At 36.8% G+C, this 21,995-nt stretch overlaps 1 protein-coding gene across 5 annotated transcripts in view; it reads left to right on the top strand.

Moving 5' to 3' along the window:
• Gsk3b (glycogen synthase kinase 3 beta) overlaps positions 1-20,261 on the top strand; it is a 189,254-nt gene extending 168,993 nt beyond the window's left edge. For all 5 annotated transcript variants that reach the window (XM_004835656.4, XM_004835655.4, XM_087209012.1 and 2 more), the window contains 2 exons: positions 2,276-2,374; positions 14,714-20,261. In XM_004835656.4, coding sequence (XP_004835713.1) covers positions 2,276-2,374; positions 14,714-14,781 — 167 coding nt within the window. In that variant the 3' untranslated portion in view covers positions 14,782-20,261. The remainder of the gene's footprint in view (positions 1-2,275; positions 2,375-14,713) is intronic.
• Positions 20,262-21,995: the final 1,734 nt, after the last annotated feature.

Genomic DNA, 21,995 nt, shown 5'->3' with positions numbered 1-21,995 from the left:
TCAGATTTAGTTCAAAGTAATTGTAGTACTAATGGCAAATAATGGTGACTGTAAGATCAAGTATTAGTTGTAGATAAGAATTGTCATTTTTTACTTCATGAAGGATTTGTGAATATCCCTCCATATTTTCCTTTCTCTTTATTAGCTATCCCTTTCCCTGTGCAAAGCCAAAATGATAGTCTAATACTTAAAAGGGGGGGGGCGGTCCCAAACCCTTCACCTATATATGCACACACATAAACATACCACTTCCCAAACTAAGGCAGAAAACTACTGTGGCCTTCAATTAGGCATGCAGATACACAGGATAAGTGATATGGTAAGACAGTAAATGAACAGGAGAAAACGGGCAGCGTGGCCCATAAGGAGAGTGATCACAGGTCACCGGTACCCAGTTTATTTTAACTACTGTCTTAACTTTGTCAAACATCGTATATTAAAACCTCTGGTCCTGTTTTTTTCAGGTTTTTTTTTTAGATATTGGGCACATAGTCATAGAGATATTTTAATCTGAAAGTGCCCCTATCCTTAATAGGTTGAATACCTTTCTTGCCAGCTTGTTGGTTCACTTCCATTTATATTTGTTAATAAGACAGGACTATTTATTTTAAATCTTTCTATCCTGGGACTTAACACAGTTTCATGCTTATTATTATTAGGATATATGAGTGGATAGATAGATGGATATATGGGTGGATTTTAAAGAATCTTTCCTACTTTAGGAGATTTAATTGTGATGATAAATCTAAATTTATTTCAGGTTTATGAAGAGTAACTACCACATACCGCATTAATACTTTTTATATTCCTTGAACCATAAAATCATCCATCATGGCAATTACCAGAAATTCTCTTGCTTGCCTAGGTAAAAGGTTCTAGGTTAAAATTTGACTGATTGTGAAATAAAATGACACAGAATTTTCCTGTTCCTCAATGAGAACCAAAACAGCCACTAAATCTGGTTGTGAGGAAACAGCATCTCTCAGAACCTGATAATTAGCATAAAAGTGTCCCAACAGTCTTCCCTCTGTTTTAAGCTTGTCCTCTTGTTCATTATACATAAATTTTCACATTGGTTTATTGTGTTTCTTTGTCAGAACCTGGTATCATTTGGACTCTAATTTAGTACAAAATTTACATATTTAGGTGCTGAGTTGTTAGGGGCTTAGGGGTGGAGTTAATAGAGAGTGACTGTTTTATGTATTTGGAGTTTCCTTTGGGATAATGGAAATGTTGTGGAACTAGATAGAGGTAACAATTGTTCAACCTTGTGAATGTACTAAATGGCACTTGAAAGTGGTGAGTTTTATGCTATGTGAATTTTACCTTCATTAATAAAAGCTCTATTTCCCAACTTATTTTAGTCCATGCCATATCTATAAATTATCAAAAAATATATGCTGTAGCTTGGAGGATATCTTCCTATAGCTAGTATGATCCTGTGGTTATTTCTTCAAAGTGTGATACTTAACTAGAGTGAAAATGAGCACTCATAGGTTAATGCTGAATTGCAGGCATAGTCCGGGGTTATCTCAGGCAGTGGAATAACAATCATATTTCTTAAAGCTAACACTAAACACTCACCATCACTAGTTACTACATATCTACATCATTAGATGCAGCATCGTCGTAAAATAATTTCCAAGGCCTGGAATTTAGCTCAGCGGTGTAGCGCCTGCTGGGCAAGCATGAGGTCATGAGTTTGATCCCCAGTACCAAAAAATAATAATAATTTCCTAAGCCTCCCATACAGAACATAAACTTGAGTAAAACCTTATTGTTTTTAGTAAAAAGCATGAGATTTTAACAGATGTTTCTTAAATCCTGCTTTTTATGGTATTTGAATAGGTCTTTAAGTAGTTGGGTAGGTTGGCCTGTACATCCATTTGTGCGTGCATACACATAGAGATACATACCAGACATACTCATATTCTCATCTATAATATCTTCACCCTCAATTCCAGTATGTATTGCCAGAGTAGAATAGCATATTTATATCAATGAAGGATGAAAACCTATCTTATTAATACACTTGCTCTCGAGATTTTGGCTACTCCTTTTCCCCAAGGTACCCATACTTTAATTTTAGCAGATAGTACATTATTTCTGTGAGCTTGCACTGTGTTGATTACTAACTCATTACCTAGTTGGATATGTAGGTTTATCATGTCTTTTTTTCTGTTTGTGTGTGCACGCGCATGCACTTATGGTTACCAATAAAACGGTTTCAGAGACAAGAGTTAAAAGTGGGCTCTTCATGTTTTACCTTTTCTAGAACTGTCAAGTAATCCACCTCTGGCTACCATCCTTATTCCTCCTCATGCTCGGATTCAAGCAGCTGCTTCAACCCCTACAAATGCCACAGCAGCCTCAGGTGAGGACACATGTCAACTTCTTAAAAAAAAATGTACTTTTTTTTTTTTTAAACCACGATTACCTCCATTTCATTTCATGTGATTGAGTATAAACATTTAATTCCTTTTAAGTATCAAAAATATACCACAGCCAAGGGAACAAAAGCAAATAAAATAATGCTTTAGTTACAAAATGCACAACAAAAGTATTTCATTTATAATTTTAGGGTATAAATATCTTAATTTCTTGATTAGTATATATTAAATAAGATGCTTATGGCAGAAAATAGCCCGTATAAATGTAATATTATTTAAGAGAATTCACTTTAGTTCTAGTCCTTTTGATACAAACTACGTTAGTATACTGGAGAGGCAAAATTTTAAGAAGTATAGGTTGCTGTAAACTTTTAATCATTTGAGAGGGCTGAGTGCAATGAAAATGCATTTAACTAAATTTTAGAATGAAATGTGACTAGACTCTTGTCTCCAAAAAAAGAAAGGAAGACTCCCCTATGGACTCACAGGTTAGAGCTAAAGTGTGCTGCTGGGCCCTTAAGCAGCTAAATGGGACCTGATTTATTAAAAATCACTGTCATTGCAGATTCTGAAAATACCCAGTCCTTGAGTGAATGGCTGGTTGCTGTTAAAATGAAATTAGAAACACTATAGGTAGCACAATTAGAGGCTTAGGATTTGGTAACCCCCTCCAAAAGAAGCAAGTGGCAGAAGCTGACTCTGTTTTCATTAAATCATCAATCACTTTGAACAGACCCCTTTTTCCTTGAGGAAATGTATGCTGTGGGAGAGAAAAATCTTTCATTGCTACTAGTTCTTAGCATTCGACCGTAAAAGTCAAAATCCATCTCCTGTTACCTGAAGCAGAGTTGTCTGTTTTCGTCCAGTCTTAATCTTTTAAAATATTGTTAATAAAAATTAAAAACATTTCATTCTAAGTTCATGTCCTACCTTCTAGTAAAAGTCTGGAAACAGTCTCTTTTCCAGTCCCAACTCGATCAAGATATGCTACATATAGAAAATCATTTGAACTTTATTAGCTTTATTAGTGTCTTATTTTTTTTCTCTTTCTGTAAAATGTAGCAAAACTATCCAAAAGTAATACTGTGAAAATCAAATATTTACTGAAATGTGCTTTAAATTTTTAAATGTAAAAATAATAGTTTCAAACACTAACCTTTTTTACTTAGAACAAAGACAGAATTGCTTAGATGAGCTATTAATAAACTGAATACATTACTAGCTAGGTTAGATTACATTGATTGTTCACAATATGAAATACTGTAGGCCTGACCATGAACTAACACATTTACTGATTAAGCTAGTTTCCATGAGTTTTATTAGAATTGCTTTAACTGTATGTAAAAATGAGGATTATAATTAGTAAGTTTGGAGTAATTTAAAATAAATTTTTAGTACTATTCAGGAGGCTGAGGCAGGAGGATCGAAAGTTGGAGGCCTGCCTGAGCAACTTCAGGAGACCTTACCTCAAAATTTTAAGAAATAAATAAAAAGAGGCTAAGATACAGCTCAGTGGTAGAGCTTTAGTACAGCTCTTTAGTACAGCTATCACTATATTCAGTCTTTAGTACAGCTATCAATAAAAAACTAAAAATTGTTTTTTCTTAGTATGAGATACTGAACTAGTTAATGATTGCACCTCAGGTTCTAGGTTCATTATTTGCCTGGACAGAGCTTGATGTAACCTGATTTTTATGGTGTTTTGGTACAAGTTACAGTAGTTACCAAAAAATATGAATTGCTACATGTGTATACTGCTATAAAAAGCAGGTATCAATGTAAAAATGGAAAGTGATATTGGACTTTTTTGACCCTAAGAGTTTTTACCCTAAGGGTATGAGGAAGTTAACAGAGGGAATAATGAGTTGATGTCAGAGCTAAAATTAGAAACGTGTCCTGTACTAAAGAGGGTATCAGATAGTGCTGAGCTTTGTAGTGGCTAAAACAAATAACAGACTGTCAAAAGTAAGGAGAAGCAGTGTTTCTGGCCCTACTGTTCTCCCCTCAGGCCTCAGATTGGGTACTGAAAGAGATGGAATAAGTTCTCATCACTATTCAACAAGAAATGTGATAGTAGGCTTCATATGGATACTTTTTAAACGTGCCCTATTGTAAAACAAAGGAGCAGTTTTTTAGGGAGCCAAAGTAGTGAAGACCAGGTGTGTCACAAGTGAGTGCCTCCATATTTATATTTCAAGTGAGAATTTGGCAGTATGAGTTACATTCTTTAGTAAAACCTTAAACTGTACATGCCCTTTGACTTGGCTTCAGTTCCTTATCCAAAACACAGGAATAGTAAATATCTCCTACTACAGAGAGTTGTGAAAAGTAAGATAAAATGTGCTCAGATTGCTTAGCACTTTGCCTAGCCACTAGCAGTGAAAGGAAACTGCTATTACTATACTGTTGTTGTTTCCAAATAAGGTCAGATCCGGAGATTTTTTTTTAAAGTCCATGTGGAAGACAAGGTTGACATCAGTCCTCTTATAATAATCTATGACTATTCTCTCTTCAGTGAATGGATATGGTCAGGGAATGCCTACAGAAGCTTTTCCTCATAAAGCATTTCTGAGTCTGCTTCAGGATACAAGGAAATAAATTTTAAGCTCCAAAGCCCCACACCTTCAGTATCTGAGTCTAGAAGTGTTTCACATTCAAAACTTTCAAAGTAATAATTTCTAACTATCCACCCTAACTCCAGCACCACAGTTATGCATCCCAACATGCCCTAGATTGAGTTACAGGATGCTCCTCTGAGTTACTAAGTTAATTGGTTAACTTGATTTAAGTCAATGTAATGGAGAACATGTATGAAAATAATTAGTATTTTAGAGGCAGAGCTGCTTATAATTAACAAAATCATATCAACAAGAAACAGAATAATACCTATTTTTAATAACCCAAGAATGTGCCTTCTAATCATCTAAACATAGTTTTAGATCACTGATACACAATAAATTCGAAAGAGAATCATAGCCCTGAAATTACTGTGTGATCTGCTAAAATACCGTTCCTGTCAATGCTCATCACCATTGCAGTTCAGCTTTTATCAGATGTGTTTGTGTCCAGAGCAAGGTCATCAGAATACAGAGGCTCCTAAATGACTGCCTCAGAGACTTTCATGTTCATAACTGGCTTAAATAAGAATGGGATTTTCTCACTTTCATGTTGACCTGGTAGCAAAACTCAGTTCTAAAATAGTATAAAACCAGCAGAACAAAACAAATTGATGAAGATGCCATCAACCATGTTTATACTGACTGTATTATGAAATAAGCTTTTATCAAGTGTTACTGATACCCAGAACTATTAAATGCTTCTAAATATTTAGGTCTTATTAAATTTTAAATACATTTATAGGCAGAAATCTTAATTAATTCTCCATATTGCTGCTTCCAGAAAAGCAGACAGTAGAGCTTTTCTTATCGAGATTATGTTGTAAAATTCTGTTATGATTATTTTGGGAGTATATAATTGTTTCTCTCTAGCCTCTCAAAAACAAAAAAATAGTACAATGAAATATAATAGTGTCTCACCTTAAGTTTGATGATATTAACACTAAGGAAACCAGTTTTGCAAATATTTCAACTATTGTTTCCTTATGTTATTTTCAAGGTTCAGATCATGATTGCAGGTACATTCATGAAAACATTACAAACTGTAGGCATCAAAGTTTATACTTTTAATTCATCAGTTTCACATTAGGCCCTTAACTTCATGATAGACCTAATAGAAGAAAAACAAGCAGTGGAATCCATAATACACAATAGCAAATTATGTAATAACAAAATTTTGTGTATAACAAACAGAACCAATCTTATGAATGGTCAGAAGTAGGAAATAGTTTTAGTACATTGTGGAATTTCATTTTTATATAGGCATAAAAAACAATTATGGAGCTTTATACACATTTGTGGAAATTTTTATTCTGATTTATGTTGGGAAAATTTTTAAATCTGAACAGATTATCCCAAACTTTATATTTGGATTGGAGAGAGACTGTGTACAAAAATTAAAAAGACTTTTAATTGGTGAATATGGTGCTGATTGTAATTTTTCCCCAAAACTTGCACATTCTTTAAAAGTTGTTTTTGGAATACTTCAGACTTTGGGGGCATTATAATTGATCATGATGTTGAATGATACTTAAACCTCTTGACAATTACACATATTACTCTCAGCCCATAAAGTATTGTTTCTTTTATAATTTTATATATAAATTTTCTCTACACCCCCAGCAGATAATGTCATTCACTCTTTTTGGGAGACCATTCATCTGAACCACCTAGAGTAATATCGCTTTAGTTTTACTAGTCAAATATGTGCGACTTCAAAGATCATCTGATGATCCGCTGCCTGCCTCACAAGTGCAAGGTCCCAAGTTCGATCCCTGGTACCAAAAAAACAAAAGATCATCTGATGGTCCAATAGCAAATGAGTTAAATGTAAAATATATCAGAATATTTCAACTCAGGCATTTTTCTTTCCTTATCTGTTTAACATTTTGGTCTTCTAAGTAAAGTTTCTTTCAGTGCAATGGTCCTACTATTAAAAACAAATTTAGGGCCAGGGATTTAGCTCTGGTTTCGCCGCCTGCTGTGCAAACGCAAGGACCCAAGTTCGATCCCTGGTACCAAAAAAACAAAAGATCATCTGATGGTCCAATAGCAAATGAGTTAAATGTAAAATATATCAGAATATTTCAACTCAGGCATTTTTCTTTCCTTATCTGTTTAACATTTTGGTCTTCTAAGTAAAGTTTCTTTCAGTGCAATGGTCCTACTATTAAAAACAAATTTAGGGCCAGGGATTTAGCTCTGGTTTCGCCGCCTGCTGTGCAAACGCAAGGACCCAAGTTCGATCCCTGACACCAGAAAACAAACAACCAAACAAATTTAAAGCCACTGATTTCAGTTCACTGTTATCTACTGAGAAGTGGTCATCTCTTCAGTGATTATGTATATGTAGGGATTGGAAGCTCAGTATTAAAAGAATGAGCATATTCCATCTGACTGTTAGAATATTCATCCTTTTTTATTCTGAAATTTATTTCTCTATCCCTTCTGTGGATAACATGCCTTCCAGACAAACGATGATTGTAAAAACTAATCCTGGATATGTCTAAAGCGTCAGGGTGTTAGGTTTCTAGACTGTTGTGTATCATTTGCACATTTCATAAGCATGCCTGTTTTGGGGCAGGGGGAGGGTTGCCTCTATCCAAGCAAGTAACAAAATATATCAAAGGGTACAGGGGAGGGTCTATTAGGAATCATTTGCTTTTCTCCAAATCAATGGTGTACTAACTCAGGGAACTATGCAAGGCTTACTAGGGATTACTCTTACAGTGTTCACAGTAATGGTTGGTTGATTACCCTTGTTTGCTTAGCTGTAGACTAACCTTTTAACACTACAATGTTATGAGAAACTTTGAAAAATGATGTCAAGAAAGCATTCAGGCATTTTCCATCAAAAAAGTAATCCTGGGCCAGGGATTTAGCTCAGTGGTTCTGGCACCTGCCTCGCAAGCTCAAGGTCCCGAGTTCAGTCCCCGGTACCAAAAAAAAGTAACCCTATTAAAGACGGAAACTAAACCACTTTTTTGTTATTTCTTAAAACTTAAGGAAATTTCTAGTATCTAAATATTTGTAAAGCAAATTATATTGTCCAATTAAAATTTTTTAACTGTAGATTCTTAGTTTAAACATAATTAAAATGTATAGATTGTTCTCACTTCCTGCTCTCTGCATTTTGTCAGGATTTTTGTTATATCCTTCCCAGTTTGAAAACCTTTCAAAAAAGGGAATCATGATAGGAGTTAGGTAAAGTCTGTTCTTCTCTGTCATGTTACCTAGTGAGGGGGCTGAACTTCTCTTGAGCTTGCCTTGAAAAGCTCTTGCTAGTATCTCATTTAAATCAATTCTAGCCTGTTCTTACAGATTCATGCTTATTTTCTATCCTTTGAATATGTGTGTGCTTCTTAAAGTTACATACTTTTTAAATATACACTCATCAGAGAAAACCGTTTTAGTTGGTCCTTCTTCCTTTACTTTACAATGAGATTATTTGCTTGATCAAAAATTTTTTTATAATTTTCTACCTGAAGGCTGTAACTACAAAAATGTAACATCTGTTCTCTGAATTGTTTGAAATCCATTTTGCTAAAGTCTGCTTCAGATTTAGCCATGGCCAGTGGTCCCTTTTTCTTGCTATTACAGTTACTTTTTATTCCAGAATTCTTGTTGCCTTCCATATCACCAGCCAGTTCTCTCTAGTTGGACAGAATTAAACCCTGAATAATTTCTGCCATTGCTTATTTGTTGCCACTGTTTTTAGAGATGAAATATTGAGCAAATTAAGTCAGGTTAGTAGAGATGCTTACTTTTCAGATATGAACTACCATCCCTCATCCCCTCCCAAAGTACTCCTATCCTTTGCCTCTGTGCCAGTTTTACAGTGTGCATTGAGAAAGCTTTATTCATATCTTGTCTAGTTGTAGAATCTGTGATATAGGCGCTCATCAGTTTTCCCCTTCCTTATCTTGTCCTTTTTGATTTCTCTTTATCTTAACTCACATGTATGTAGAATTTCATAAAAGTGTGTGACTTTTTAAGCAGGGATTTTTCTCTACTAAAGAAGTTATTTTGGAAAATAAGAATCTCCTGTATTATTCTAACAATGATAATAAGTAACATTATATGATATCCTAGTCTATGTATGAATGAGCAGATAGAGTGCTTTTTTGTTAAATGAGCTTATGCTGTTTATGAAAATAGAGAATTTAACTGACATTATAAGGATATACTATAATTTATTTAGTCCTTATTCTTGGACATTAGGTTTTTTTGTTCTCAAAAATGCTTTGAAAATATCTTTACATAAAGCTTTATTTATTTTATTAAAATAATTTCAGAGGTAAATTTAGAAGTAATGAAGTGGTATGAAAAGTTTTAAAGTTTACAATGCATATTGTCAAACTACCTTCCAAAAAACTTGTCCTAGTGTACACTTCTCGCTCATAGTAGTGTAGATACCTTTCCCTTTCCCAGAGAGCAGTGCCGGGGCAGGTACAGTGAGTGCTATGTGTATATGCATGCACATCTTCCTCTGCCTGCCTCTCCCCTCTCTCCTCTCTGCCTGCCTTCCTCCTCCAGTCCCTCCTCACTTCCTTTCAGATATTTGTTGTTGTTTGGTAGTATGGGAATCAGACCCCTGGGGGCTCTCTAGTATTGACCTACATTACCAGCCAGCCCTCTTTATTTTTTATTTTGAGACAGTGCCTCACTTATGTGGCCAAGACTGGGTTTCAATTTGTCATATTTCTGCTTTAGCCTCTCTAGTATCTAGGATCACAAGCATGTGCCACCATGCCTGGCTGTATGTGTTACCAACCTGGAAACCAAATGTGTATCTTTTTTATGCACAATACTGTGCCTCTTATTGGCTCTGCCTTTTATATATAGACTTGTATTTCAAACTATTCAGTTCAGCACTCACTGATAGCCAAGAGATTCTATCTACCTTTTGTGAGTGTCAAGCTTACTTCGTGAGTTTGCATTTGAATACCTAAAAATCAAACCAATTCAGTCATTACTTTCACCAGAGCATTGCTGGCCATCACTTGTAGAAAATTGTTTTTATGTGCAAAACATGTTTCCTCTTATTAAGTAAAAAATGTTACTTGGTATATCCCCCTCCTCCAAAAGTAATTTCAAATTGTCTTAAGTTGGCAAATGCCCCCTTAGTAATTCTTTCGGGTGTTTCTCAGTTGCTTGCCTGAAGTCTCCTGCTTCTGTTAATATATTTTAACTTAAAAGATAAAATGTTTAGTGCCCTGCTTTGAACACCCAAGCTTCTTAGTTAAAATGTGCCCTACCTCTGAGCTCCCAGGAAACTGAGACCCCTCTACCCAGCATAGAAGCAGTTTTACTGGTCTTACTGATAAGCCCTCTGTGTATCCTGGCAGACGAGGTGGCTCACAGGCATCTGAATTTTACTTATATTTTTGTAATGGCTGAAGGCTATAAACCACAAATTTCATCAGAAATAATATGAAAAGGAAAGCTGGATTTTTGCACATTCTCCCTTATTATTATCTCACACACACACACACACACACAATATTATCAAAAGAATGATAAGCATTATGACAATTGGCTTCTTCTTACAGGTGGAGCTTTGTCATTAGTGGAGATGATGATTTTAATTTAAATGTAAGTTTTAGGTATATAGTCCTTCCATTCTTGTAATAGTCCTATTTGTTCCTGTGCCATAAATAACCATGATAGGTAAGACATAGTTTTATAGTAGAGGTGGAGCAGTTTCTGGAACAGCTTGAATAGGAATATCCAGAGTTAGAAAAAAGGATTAACAATATATCAGGCTGCTAAAACATTATCTTTTAGAGGACTTGACCTGTCATGAGACATTTCTAGCTATTATGCTAATAATAGAAATATTAAGATGTTAATAATTTTGTACCTTTTGAGAACTTGAAATGCATGTAGGGCAGATAAGGAATGAAATTCTAATTTTTATTTCATTTATATTAATTTAAATAACCATGTAACTAGTAGCCACCATACTGGAGAATACAAAATGAATATTTCTGCTGTTGCCACTGGACCATGCATTAAACATTCCTATAAAGTAGAAGGCTTTATCTTTATAGACCTGCAGTTTTAAAATGTTGATTCGTGGTAGCAGAGGTTTTGGAACCCCAGTCTCTGCGTTTATTCTCTGTCCTCTTCTCCCAACCTGTCTCCTTGTTTTCTCCTCTTTTTATTTAATTGCTTTAACAACAATTTTAAGCATGAGACCTTCTATTTGCTCTCCTTCCCACTCCCATTTACACATTTGATCAACCCCATTCAAATAGAGAAAGTGGACAGGACTTGCTGATGGATTCGCTGGGAGGTAGTGAGAAAGACAAAAGGAATCCAGGTGAGAACTTCGCTTTTATGACCTGAGTGGTAAGGTGGGTCAGTTTCCTCAGTATTGAGAACCTGATCATTAATCCATGCCTCCAACCAATGTTTAGCAGCTCTTATAAATCTCTAAGAAAGAGAGGTTTGGATCTTGACATAGAAAACAATATATGTACTAGTTAGGGAAATTTACATATGAAAATTTACATTAGGACAAAAATCACAGCCTCATGGACTCAGTTGAGAACCTGATAGTTGAGGGCTTTACCTTTGACTTCACTATGGTATATTGCTCAAGTTCTTGTTTTACCCATGAAGTCATATGGAACACAGTTGCTTTTGCCAGGCACAATGGCATAGACCTGTAGTTCCAGCTCTATCCAGGAGGCTGAAACAGGAAGCTCACTTGAGCTCAGGAGTTTGAGGCCTGGGCATATAATAGCAGGACACTGTCTCTTTTTACCTGCCCCCCCCCAAGTTTCTACTACATGGCACAAATTCTCTTTGTAATATCTGGTACAAAAACCGTAAGATTATATTCTCATAAATCAAATATTTGGATTGGGTCTAAGAAAGATACATCAGTATGAACCTCAGAAGAGCATCTCAGGACTAAAACAGACTGTAGAGTCAGTTGATTATTCACAGTCAAATACTTTATGATCAAAATGACCTTAGCCTATCCTTTAAGCCATATATGTGTCAGGTGAGCATCACTTTTACCACATATGTGTTTAAGGAAGAGAATGTAAGATGTCAAACTTGGCTGCTTTTGTAGAGTCAGTTTAGATAATTGAGGAAAAAATTAAGAAATTACAAAAAAACCCCAATCTAATGACAGTTCATAAGAGCTTTAACAAGTATTTTTATTATAGGAGGGCCATATTAATTCAGATTCAATTATGTAAATTTACAGAATGAAGTGGGGACAAAATCAGCCTGTACCAAGGCTTGTTTCTTTGACTGTTTCTTAAAAAAGAGTTTCCTGGTTGTTCTTGAGGTAGTTTCTATGTTACTTCAAGTCAAGGATATTTGTAATCAAAATAATTAGCTGATAAAATTTACTCATCAAGTGATTTGGAAATAATTCTGAAAAAAATATGAGATCATTAAATTATAAACCTTAGAAACATGACTATCAGATTGTATTGTTCGTTTCTGTTTATATACTCATATAAAACACTGTTTTTAATATGATCATGCAGAGTCTTTGAATTTACTCAGGAAAAGGAAGACTTGTTTGGACAATGTCATAAGCTCTTAGACTGTAGTCAGTGAAAAGACATCAGAAATTGGTAATAATAGGATTTTGCCAAAGAGCAAGTTAACATAAACGGGCAGGTTGCTGTGTAGGTGAGGTGTTTACTGAACTCTCTCTTGTCTGGCATCTGCCAGTGTAACTAAACTCCATGACCAGAGCTGTTCATAGGACTTGTGTGTGTGCATGTATAGTGGTCAAACAGAAAAAGTCCTGATAATTAGTGCCTCTCTTAAGTCCTGGGCTTGAAGACCAGAATGATAGTTCTGTAGTCTTTGGATGCTAAAAGTAAGTGAAGTGCTATTTGATGATGGTGATGCATAGGTTCTGAGTGTCATCCAGAACACAGGATGTGCTACAGTAAGCGTGGATTTGTGAGGAACAGTGTAATTCTGAAATAGCTATGTCAGTTTCCAGGCTTTTTCTGGAATGTCATCTTTAATGCACCCTGTGCCTTAATCATGAAAATGAATGTTTTTCCTGAGAAAGGCTTGGAGGAATCTGTGATCTAGACAGAAATTAATGTTGAATTGTTGGCGTACAGAATTTGGATGATGATGGACAGTAAAACTCACTTCGTAGAGGGCATGTCTAAGGAAGCCAGGCAGTCACACATGAAATATTGGATCTGGTTACTCACTGAGTATTGGAGAAGGCTGTCTGCTTGGCTTTGGATAGTAAGTTCTATGTCACATACTTTCTCCTGCTACCTGTTCATATGTCCTACACCAATGAGTCAGGATGATTCCATGCCAGAGATATGAACCCAATGCAAGGTTTTCAGTGTGCATTTCTGTACCTTGCAAGGCTAGAAGCAGCTAGAGGTGTCTTGAGGAAATTAAACGTAACTGTTCAAATTAAGAGACATTCCCTTTTCTTTCTCCAAGACCAAGTCAAATGTATATAAGGGCAGATTGTTTTGGAGGCAGAAAAAATCAGGAATATAGAAAAGACATTGTTTTTATGGAGTAGTTACAGTAATTATAAACTGAGTGGCTGATCCTTAAGCTTAAAAGTTCCTGTATGTTCTTAAGAGTCTGTCTCACTCTAATTCAGAAATTCAAAGTAGAACAATTCAGGACCAAATATTTGCATTCAGCCATGACATTGGTTACTCTGCCCAGCTTAGAATATGGGAGATTACATAAAATTACATAAGCCTTCAGCTCTAGAGTGACAAAAAACTTTTAGGTCTGCTTTTCAGGGTCACCAGCCTTGATGGCCAAGAGCAGTGTGGCTGCTAATACAGCTCTTGGAAATTCTCTGTCCCAGTCAAGCTACCTTTCTTGCTCAGGGCTTAACATGAAATCTTTGGGAGACAGTTTAGCCAGCAGTGCATTCTCATTGTGTATGAGACAGTTAGCTGCTGGAATGGCAGTTTATTGCCTACCCAGAATATGGAGAGCCAGTCTGGACACCATTAGACATCTACTTAAATGTTAATGGATACTATAAAATAATAGTGGATCTTTAAAAGGGGGAAAGGGAACAAAGCTTAGTAGAAAGCTATATGCATTTGTAGAAGATTAGATAACATAAGTTCTTAGTGTCTTTGACTACAGGATGCTTTATTTGATTGAATAAGTGAATTGGTGCTACAGTGGCTTTTCTTTTTTGCCAGTTTTCTGTCTTCCATCTATGAATAATGAAGAATGACTGTACTTAGAAAACAAGCAGGTTTGATTTATGCACAGTGCTTCTGCTTATCAACATTGACCCATATTGCTCTCATTGCCTTTACCCATTCACTCAGTTAAGCAGATGGCATATTCTAACATGTTTCAAAGTTTTTATTTACCATCTCTGCACCATTCATGTATTTTTAGGTGAGCTAGACTCCAGCTGACCATGTAGTACTGATCCCAGCTTTAGGAAGAGCATTGACAGCAATGGTCTCTGGTTTCCTGAGTCTATAATTTATTTAAAGACACTCTTGTCTTCCCTGCACCAGGACATGCCAAGGCATGTACTTTGCTCTAAACAAAAAGAAGTTCATATTTCATACTATTGGCCATATTTAAACCAGCATTCCAGATAACAGCCTGGAAGGCCACACAAGCTCACTCTATAGCTGAGGCAATGTTCTTGTTCTCTTTGGGATGAGCATTGCTCATGCTGTGTCTTGAAACTTTCAATTTCAGATGCTAATGCTGGAGACCGTGGACAGACCAATAATGCTGCTTCTGCATCAGCTTCCAACTCCACCTGAACAGTTTGAAGCAGCCAGCTGCACAGGAAAAACCACCAGTTACTTGAGTGTCACTCAGCAACACTGGTCACGTTTGGAAAGAAAATTAAAAAGAGAAAAAAAAACCTGTTCATTTTAGTGTTCAATTTTTTTATTATTGTTCTTATTTAACCTTGTAAAATATCTATAAATACAAATAATTTCATTGTATTTTCACTTTGCAGGAGACCCAGGGTGGGAGGGGTTATGGGAGGGGAAAGCGGAGCACTCGAACACATAATCTCTCTCCCATGACAATCTTTTTTTTTTTAATCAAAAGTCTACCGTTGTATATTTTAAAAACAGGACTTCTGCCTCGTGCCCCTTCCACAAAAGAAGAAAACTTTGTTCTGCGCTAAAGGTTTTTTTTGAACTTTGTTTTCTTTGAAAGTCTAGTGTAAGACTTTGGTATAGTGCACAGCTTGAAATTGGTTGGGAGCTTAGCAGGGATAACGCAATGGGGACTTATGTGTCACTTGTAAAATTAATCCATATCCTCTGGTATTAGACTTGCCTTTGGCATGTTGGTGGCAGTGTGGCAGACAAAAATGAAATGTGTATCAAGTGTAACCCAGGGACATCAGTGCAGTTTGTAGCTATACAGGCAAGATCTCAGTTGATTGATCCAGGTTGGCTCTGCTCTTAATCATTGCTAGTGATGAAAAAGCTGGTACAGGAGGCCACCAAGGAGGAGCAGCAAGCAGAACTCGGCCTGTGTGCTCCATGGTGGGTCTTTGTTCCCCGACCAAAGATTCTCTGCAGTCTTCATACAGTTTTAAGTTGGTGACCTAGAAGGACACTGAAGAGTGTTAAGGCCGAAGCGGCTACAGAAGTCAGAGACTGATGGGCCTAGAAGGGGACAGGCCAGAGGCACATCTCACCACTGTGAATGAGCTTGTCCAGACTTCTCCTGAAGTCATCGGAAAGATATTAAGAGAGGACATTATCGTTAAATAATGTGAACTGTAACCATCTACTGCTTTATTTTTTCGTATTTTTAATTGAAAACCAAGCTTGTTGGAATTGCCACATCTACATATAATTGTAATTCTAAATCCAAATCTAGAATCTGTATTTAATTTCAGCTTTTTTAACCTCATGCTTTTTAAATTTATTTATTGATGCATGTCAGATAGGCCATTATGATTTTAGATGGTAGGAATATACATCAAAATAATAAACAAGTCACCTGTACCTGCTCACATTATAGGAAAACTGATTATATAAATGTATGTATATATGTTATATATACATGTACTCAATGCTGCCTTTTCTTTTTTGTCTACATGGTATCAAAATTGGTTAAAGCATGAGAAGAATGTGTCAGCCACCCACCCACCCAGTTGAGATTTTTTGTTTTCTTTGTTTCTCAGTGAATAGTGTAAGAATCAGTCTCTTGTTTTTGAAGAAAAAAGCAATATTCCTTGGAAAGCAAGGAGGATTAAAGGATTGTGTTTGCAGGTGAAGAAAGTAGATTTTCACAACTAGTTTGTTTTATACTTTTAGAATTGGTATCTCTGTGGGCCTTATATACTCTAAAATGAACCTTAGTCACCTTGGTGCTTACGGGCCATTACTTGACCTATGAATCTTTAAGGCACAATCAGTTTCATTTTACATTTAAAGATCCCTTGAGTGATGGCATCTTTCCCTCCTACCCACACCTCCACACACCTTCCGAGGTTAGCTGATAACTGTAGAGCTTCAGAGCTGAGCACTAGGTTATAGGGAAGCGCCCTTCACCCTCCTGGCAGCCTCCTTAGGTCGTGTTAGAGTGGCTCCCCCACCAGCTAGTAAGGAAGGGAGTCTCTTGGCAGCCCTCATGCAGGCCTAGCACTCTGTCCTGCTTCTTCACCCTGTTTGTGACTCTCCAAGAGAGTTGTCCTGCCTGCTGAAGTGAACCAATACCCAGAAAGACAACTGGGAGCCATCTTAGTTTTCACTCACTGTTTAGCTAACCTTAGGCAATAGAAGGCATTTCTCAAACTTCCAGTTATATCACGGTTCATGCGACAGGAGACATGGTCAAGTCAAACCAAATCAACTTTAATTTTACTTTTTATAAAGTGCTTCTGAGAGCTAAGACTTGGAAGAAGTCTAAAATCAAAGTATTTAAAGCATAGTTCCTTAAAGGGATTGGCTTTGATAGACCAGTTTTAGAAAAGATTTATAAAGAATCACAATAGGCAGGTCTGTGACAGAAATGGACCTGCTTTCAGATCAAACTGCCCAGCCAGACATTTGGATACAGATACTACTACGGACTTGGTATACTTGCTGAAGTCTGTAAGAATCTGTGCTTGTTTTAGAAAATACCTTCCCTCCTCCCACCCCAAGTGGAGTAAGAGAAGGAGAAAAGTCAGGTGCTCTTTTCTCTCTCATTTGCTCTCGCTCTCTCGCACTCTCTCTTCCTTCTCTTGTCTCTTGTCTGTCTCGTGTGTGTTGAGGGCGCAGAGGTGCACAATTTGTCCTCAAGAATCATGGTGGGATCACAGAACTCTTTTATACAAGTGAGATCCAGGTCTCTGAATATCTTTGTAAATAATAATTAAAAGCTCCTCACCAAATTCAAGCTTGTACATTATATTTTCTTTCAATATTTTTAAATTTAAGTTTTATTGTTTTGTATGTAAATATGTGGACCCAGGAACTGTTATTAATGAGCAAAAAGTTAACTGTTCAGGGCAGTGATTCTGTTTAATAATCAGACAAAATGTAGACGAGCTTTTTAAAGCCATATAGTTTTAACTGTACAGTAGGTACCGGCCTGTATTATTGTAACAATAACTCTAGCAATGTATAGTGTATCTATATAGTTTGGAGTGCCTTCGCTTCTATGTGTTTGATTTTTTTTTTGTTTTGTTCTGTTTTTTATTTTTCATTTTTAGAATTTTATTGTTTTCCTTTATCCATGACTCCCTGTACATTCCTCTTTCCCTTTTAAAATAACTCACAAAATTATCTTTGCCCCCTCCACAGTTGTTTCAGTGACATCATGCTCAGGAGTGGGAAGAGGAAACCACGTTCATAATCTCATTTCATTCAAGCCCTGCCTTTGTTTTAGTTCTGAATGTCTGTTTCCTCCTCAGTAGTGACCGGTTTCATTTCATACTTGGTCCGTACAGGAACTTAGTACTGGGAGCCCTGGAGCTGGAGGATATCGAATAGATTCGATTTTGCTCGTCTCTTCCACAAACCCTAACCATGGGTCTTACAGCAGATTCTGGGAGCCTTCCATGGTCGATCTCTCCCTCCCCCCTCTCTCTGCGTCCCTCCCAAATGAGAGAGAGAGAAATGATTTTTTTTTCTAAATCAAGGTATCTTCACAGTATCGACTTTTGATATGGCAGTGGTCTAAAATGCTCTAGTGCACTTACTGGCAGTCTACAGCATGGAGTACCTCCATGCCCGTGGAGCACTGTTGTTTTAATACAGGACTCTTAGCCCATACCCTCTCTCCTGCCATCTCTACCCCTGTTCAATGAAATATCATTTTAATTTCTCTTTTAAAAATCAGTTTAATTTTTTACTGTGTGCCCAACATGTAGTAGGCCTTTTTTGAAAGAAAAAAATGTGTAAAGTAGTTGTTTTGCCTCCAAGTACTTCATATAAAATGTCTTGAAGAAAAAAACTACCAAACCAAAGGTTACTATTTTTGAAACATGCATTCATTCCAGCAAGGCAGAAGACTGCACCTTCTTTCCAATGGCATGTGTCATTTAAAGTCCTCTAAGTTTTAGACCCATCTTCTTAAGTTTGTGTTTTAACAAAGTAATGCCTGACCAGTCAGTCATCTCTGTCTGCACCAATGCAAAGGTTTCTGAGAGGACTATTGTATTCTCTTATCCCTGTGGATATAAAGACACTGGCATTTCATTTATTTTTCCCTTTCCTTTTTAAAGAATTTAACTTTGGAATCTTCCAAAGGAAGGTTGGCCAATGCCAGATCCCCAGGAGTTTGGGGTTTTTCTTTATTTTAAACCAAAATTGTGTCTGATTCCTATTGTTGATTTTAATGATAATCTGATCACAGAGATGAACACTTATCTGTCCTGTATAGAAAAATAAGCATGCTTTACAATAAAATCTGTCTTTTCAGTAGAAACCTGAGCCACTGAAAACAAGAGAGACAACTAGAAATACAGTAGAGTCCCAGACTAAGGTCTACCTTTGAGAGGCTTTGAAAGTAATCCCTGGGGTTTGGATTATTTTCACAAAGGTTATACTGTTTTTTACTCAACTTTGTCGCTCCGTTTTGCACCTCCGCAGTAAAAGCAAAATGACAACCAGTACATAAGGGGTTGGCTTGATAAAGTAGACTTCCTTGTGTTAACTTTTGGTTTTTTTGTTTGTTTTTGGATTTTTTGGGTGTTTTTTTTTTTACTATATCTGTCTACAGGCAGATACAGATAGATGTATGAAAATGTGCTTGCCTGTAAAATTTGCATTTATAAATGTGTTGCCGATGGATCACTTGGGCCTGTACACATACCAATTAGCGTGACCACTTCCATCTTAAAAGCAAATCTAAAAAATTTATTATATATATATATATATATATATAAAGGACTGTGGGTTGTATACAAACTATTGCAAACACTTGTGCAAATCTGTCTTGATATAAAGGAAAAGCAAAATCTGTATAACATTACTACTTGAATGCCTCTGTGACTGAATTTTTTTCATTTTAAATATAAACTTTTTTGTGAAAAGTATGCTCAATGTTTTTTTCCCTTTCCTGTTCCCTTGTAAATACATTTTGTTCTATGTGACTTGGTTTGGAAATAGTTAACTGGTACTGTAATTTGCATTAAATAAAAAGTAGGTTAGCCTGGAAATGAAACTAAAATTCACAAGTGTGTGGTCTTTATTTCAGTACCCATCCCTCTTCTTATTTTGCCACTGTACTGCATAGCCACCATTTCCATTCCTCTAGGGAAACATGAATATTTGTTATAAAAATCAAGGCATGAATGCCATGTCATGTTCTTTCAAATAACATTACTCTGCTGTTACGGCCACAAGAGATGCAGCTTCCCACTTGGAAACCTTTGGATTCAATGTAAAGGAAGCTTTGCAGACACTGCTTTAAAGAGAAAGAAAACAGTCCCTAAAAGGGACGGTTGTAAAGACTGTGTACAAGCTGCTGTCTTTGGTTACTGCGTTCATGGTTTGGTGTATCTGTATTTTCTTTTAACTTTCATTCTATTAGTAATAATCTTTGGGGGTCTCTGTAAAATATATGAATACCACAAACAGTGGGGCTGTACCTCCCAGGTAACCAACATATGTTGTGTTTGAGTCTGCTCATTTTCAATACTGGATGGTGTATGTAAACATGTTATGTCTCTTAGTGCAAAAAGAAACATTTTTTTAGGGCTGACTCTGTCAGTCCTGATTGAAAGGCTAGATATAAGGTCATGTGACTGCTGCTTCAATAAAAACAAATTTATATTCCACAAGATCTGGTCCTCTCTATTTACTGAGGCAGTGGGGTGGGCTGATTGCATTCCTATTTGTAAAATGGCAAAAAAAAACAATGGGGAAGGGGAGGGACCTGGACAAGCAGAAACCAGATGCTACTTGTGGTATGGGCCTCATGTTGGCCTTGAAGTCCATTTGTTTGGGACTTGGTCTTACCTTGTTAGGTCCTGTCTTAGGTGTTTGAATTGGGATTGAGCTAAATGTCCTGTAAGGCATCCTTTTAATTTAGAACCCTGAAAGGCTCCTGTTTGGTTTCTAAATTCTTCCAAAAAGGGAGATGAAAGTCCTTTGGGTTCATGTTTCAGGAAGCACTGATAGTGAATTCCTTTATGAAAGAAAGTGAATAGAAATGTTGGGATGGTCACCCATGTCTCGGGAGTGGGAATAATTAATCCACCCATCAGCACCACGGGACTTAGGAAAGCTGTGGGTAGATAAGGGGAATGCAAGCAGGGGAAACAGGCTGCTGTGGGAGTTGATAGGATGAGCTGACAAATGGTCTGGGGCTAGGTTGAAGTAGATTGTCAAATGCTTCTCTTTACAACCTCTTTTCCCCAGAAAGAGCTAAATTAAATAGAAATTTGTAGAGGACCATAGTATTGATTGTGCCCAAAGCAGGCTGTAAATAGTTAACCCCACAATTGGCTTGTTTTGAGAAGTGAATCTGGCCAAAGCCTCCATGCCGTGCCGAGGTCAGAGTACCTCGCACTCAAATTCTGTTCCAACTAAAACCTAACTAAAAAAACAATGTTCTAAATACAACCATATATTTTGTCTGTTCTGTTCCTAATTCAAAAATGCTTTGTCTTGTCCTTTATGAGCCTTGTTTACATTAATTTCCATAAGAACTACTCATAGCTCGCCTTTAATCCAATTAATTTCCAACAAAAGTCAGTGTCTGGGACTGGCCAGCACTTTTGTCAGTTGCAACCAGCATTGATCATCCTGGCACCCCACTTTGTCTCCTAGTTCTATCTCTTAATATATTTTTTTTCCCTCAGGCCTGCATCATACACTAGACAGGTAGATACTGAAACCTAACTACAAGGGTCTCTGACAAATCAATATATGGTCAGAGTTTGGGCCTTCAAGAAAGCACAAAAAAACAGAGACATCAGAATTGTGGCTGGAGGCAAATCTGAAGCGAGCCAGGGCTCAGAATATAGGTGAATAGCCAGGCCTGCAAGATAAACAACTTGAGGTTATACTGTAATCATCACCACCTAGTCCAGGCATGAGGCACCTGGATAGGTGACCAGAACTCCAGACCTGTACTCCCCTCCCTTCCCCAAAGGTTCTTTCCATGTACCCCTGCTACATGACTCTTTTCCCTATTATATTAGCTAAATGGCTATACCTGTAATCTTTTAGGTTGATTATAGTTTTTACCATGTTATACCCACACTGTGACTTTGCTGTATAAAAAACTACCCCTGACAAAGGGCCTCAGTGGCCACCCATTTGGGATCCTCCTGAAAATCTAGGCACTATTAAATACTTCCCCTTATTACAATTAAACTCTCCTAACTTCTTCCTTTGGCTCTCGACTTCATTCCTCAGTGTTCTAAGACCAGGAACTCAGCACATTTGACACTAACATGTTGGGAGTTATATTTTTTCTACATCCTACCCTGAGCTTTGGAGACTGACTCCACACTCTCCTGACAGCCTAATAAAAGGTCAGTGGCCACAGAGATACCTAGAAACTGATG

Source organism: Heterocephalus glaber, unplaced genomic scaffold, assembly GCF_053883595.1.
Source record: "Heterocephalus glaber isolate CG9 unplaced genomic scaffold, H.glaber_assembly_v1.0 deba00000122, whole genome shotgun sequence".
NCBI classification, from domain to species: domain Eukaryota; kingdom Metazoa; phylum Chordata; class Mammalia; order Rodentia; family Bathyergidae; genus Heterocephalus; species Heterocephalus glaber.
Note: the sequence above shows the minus strand (reverse complement) of the source record. Positions and strands in the feature narration are given on the sequence as shown.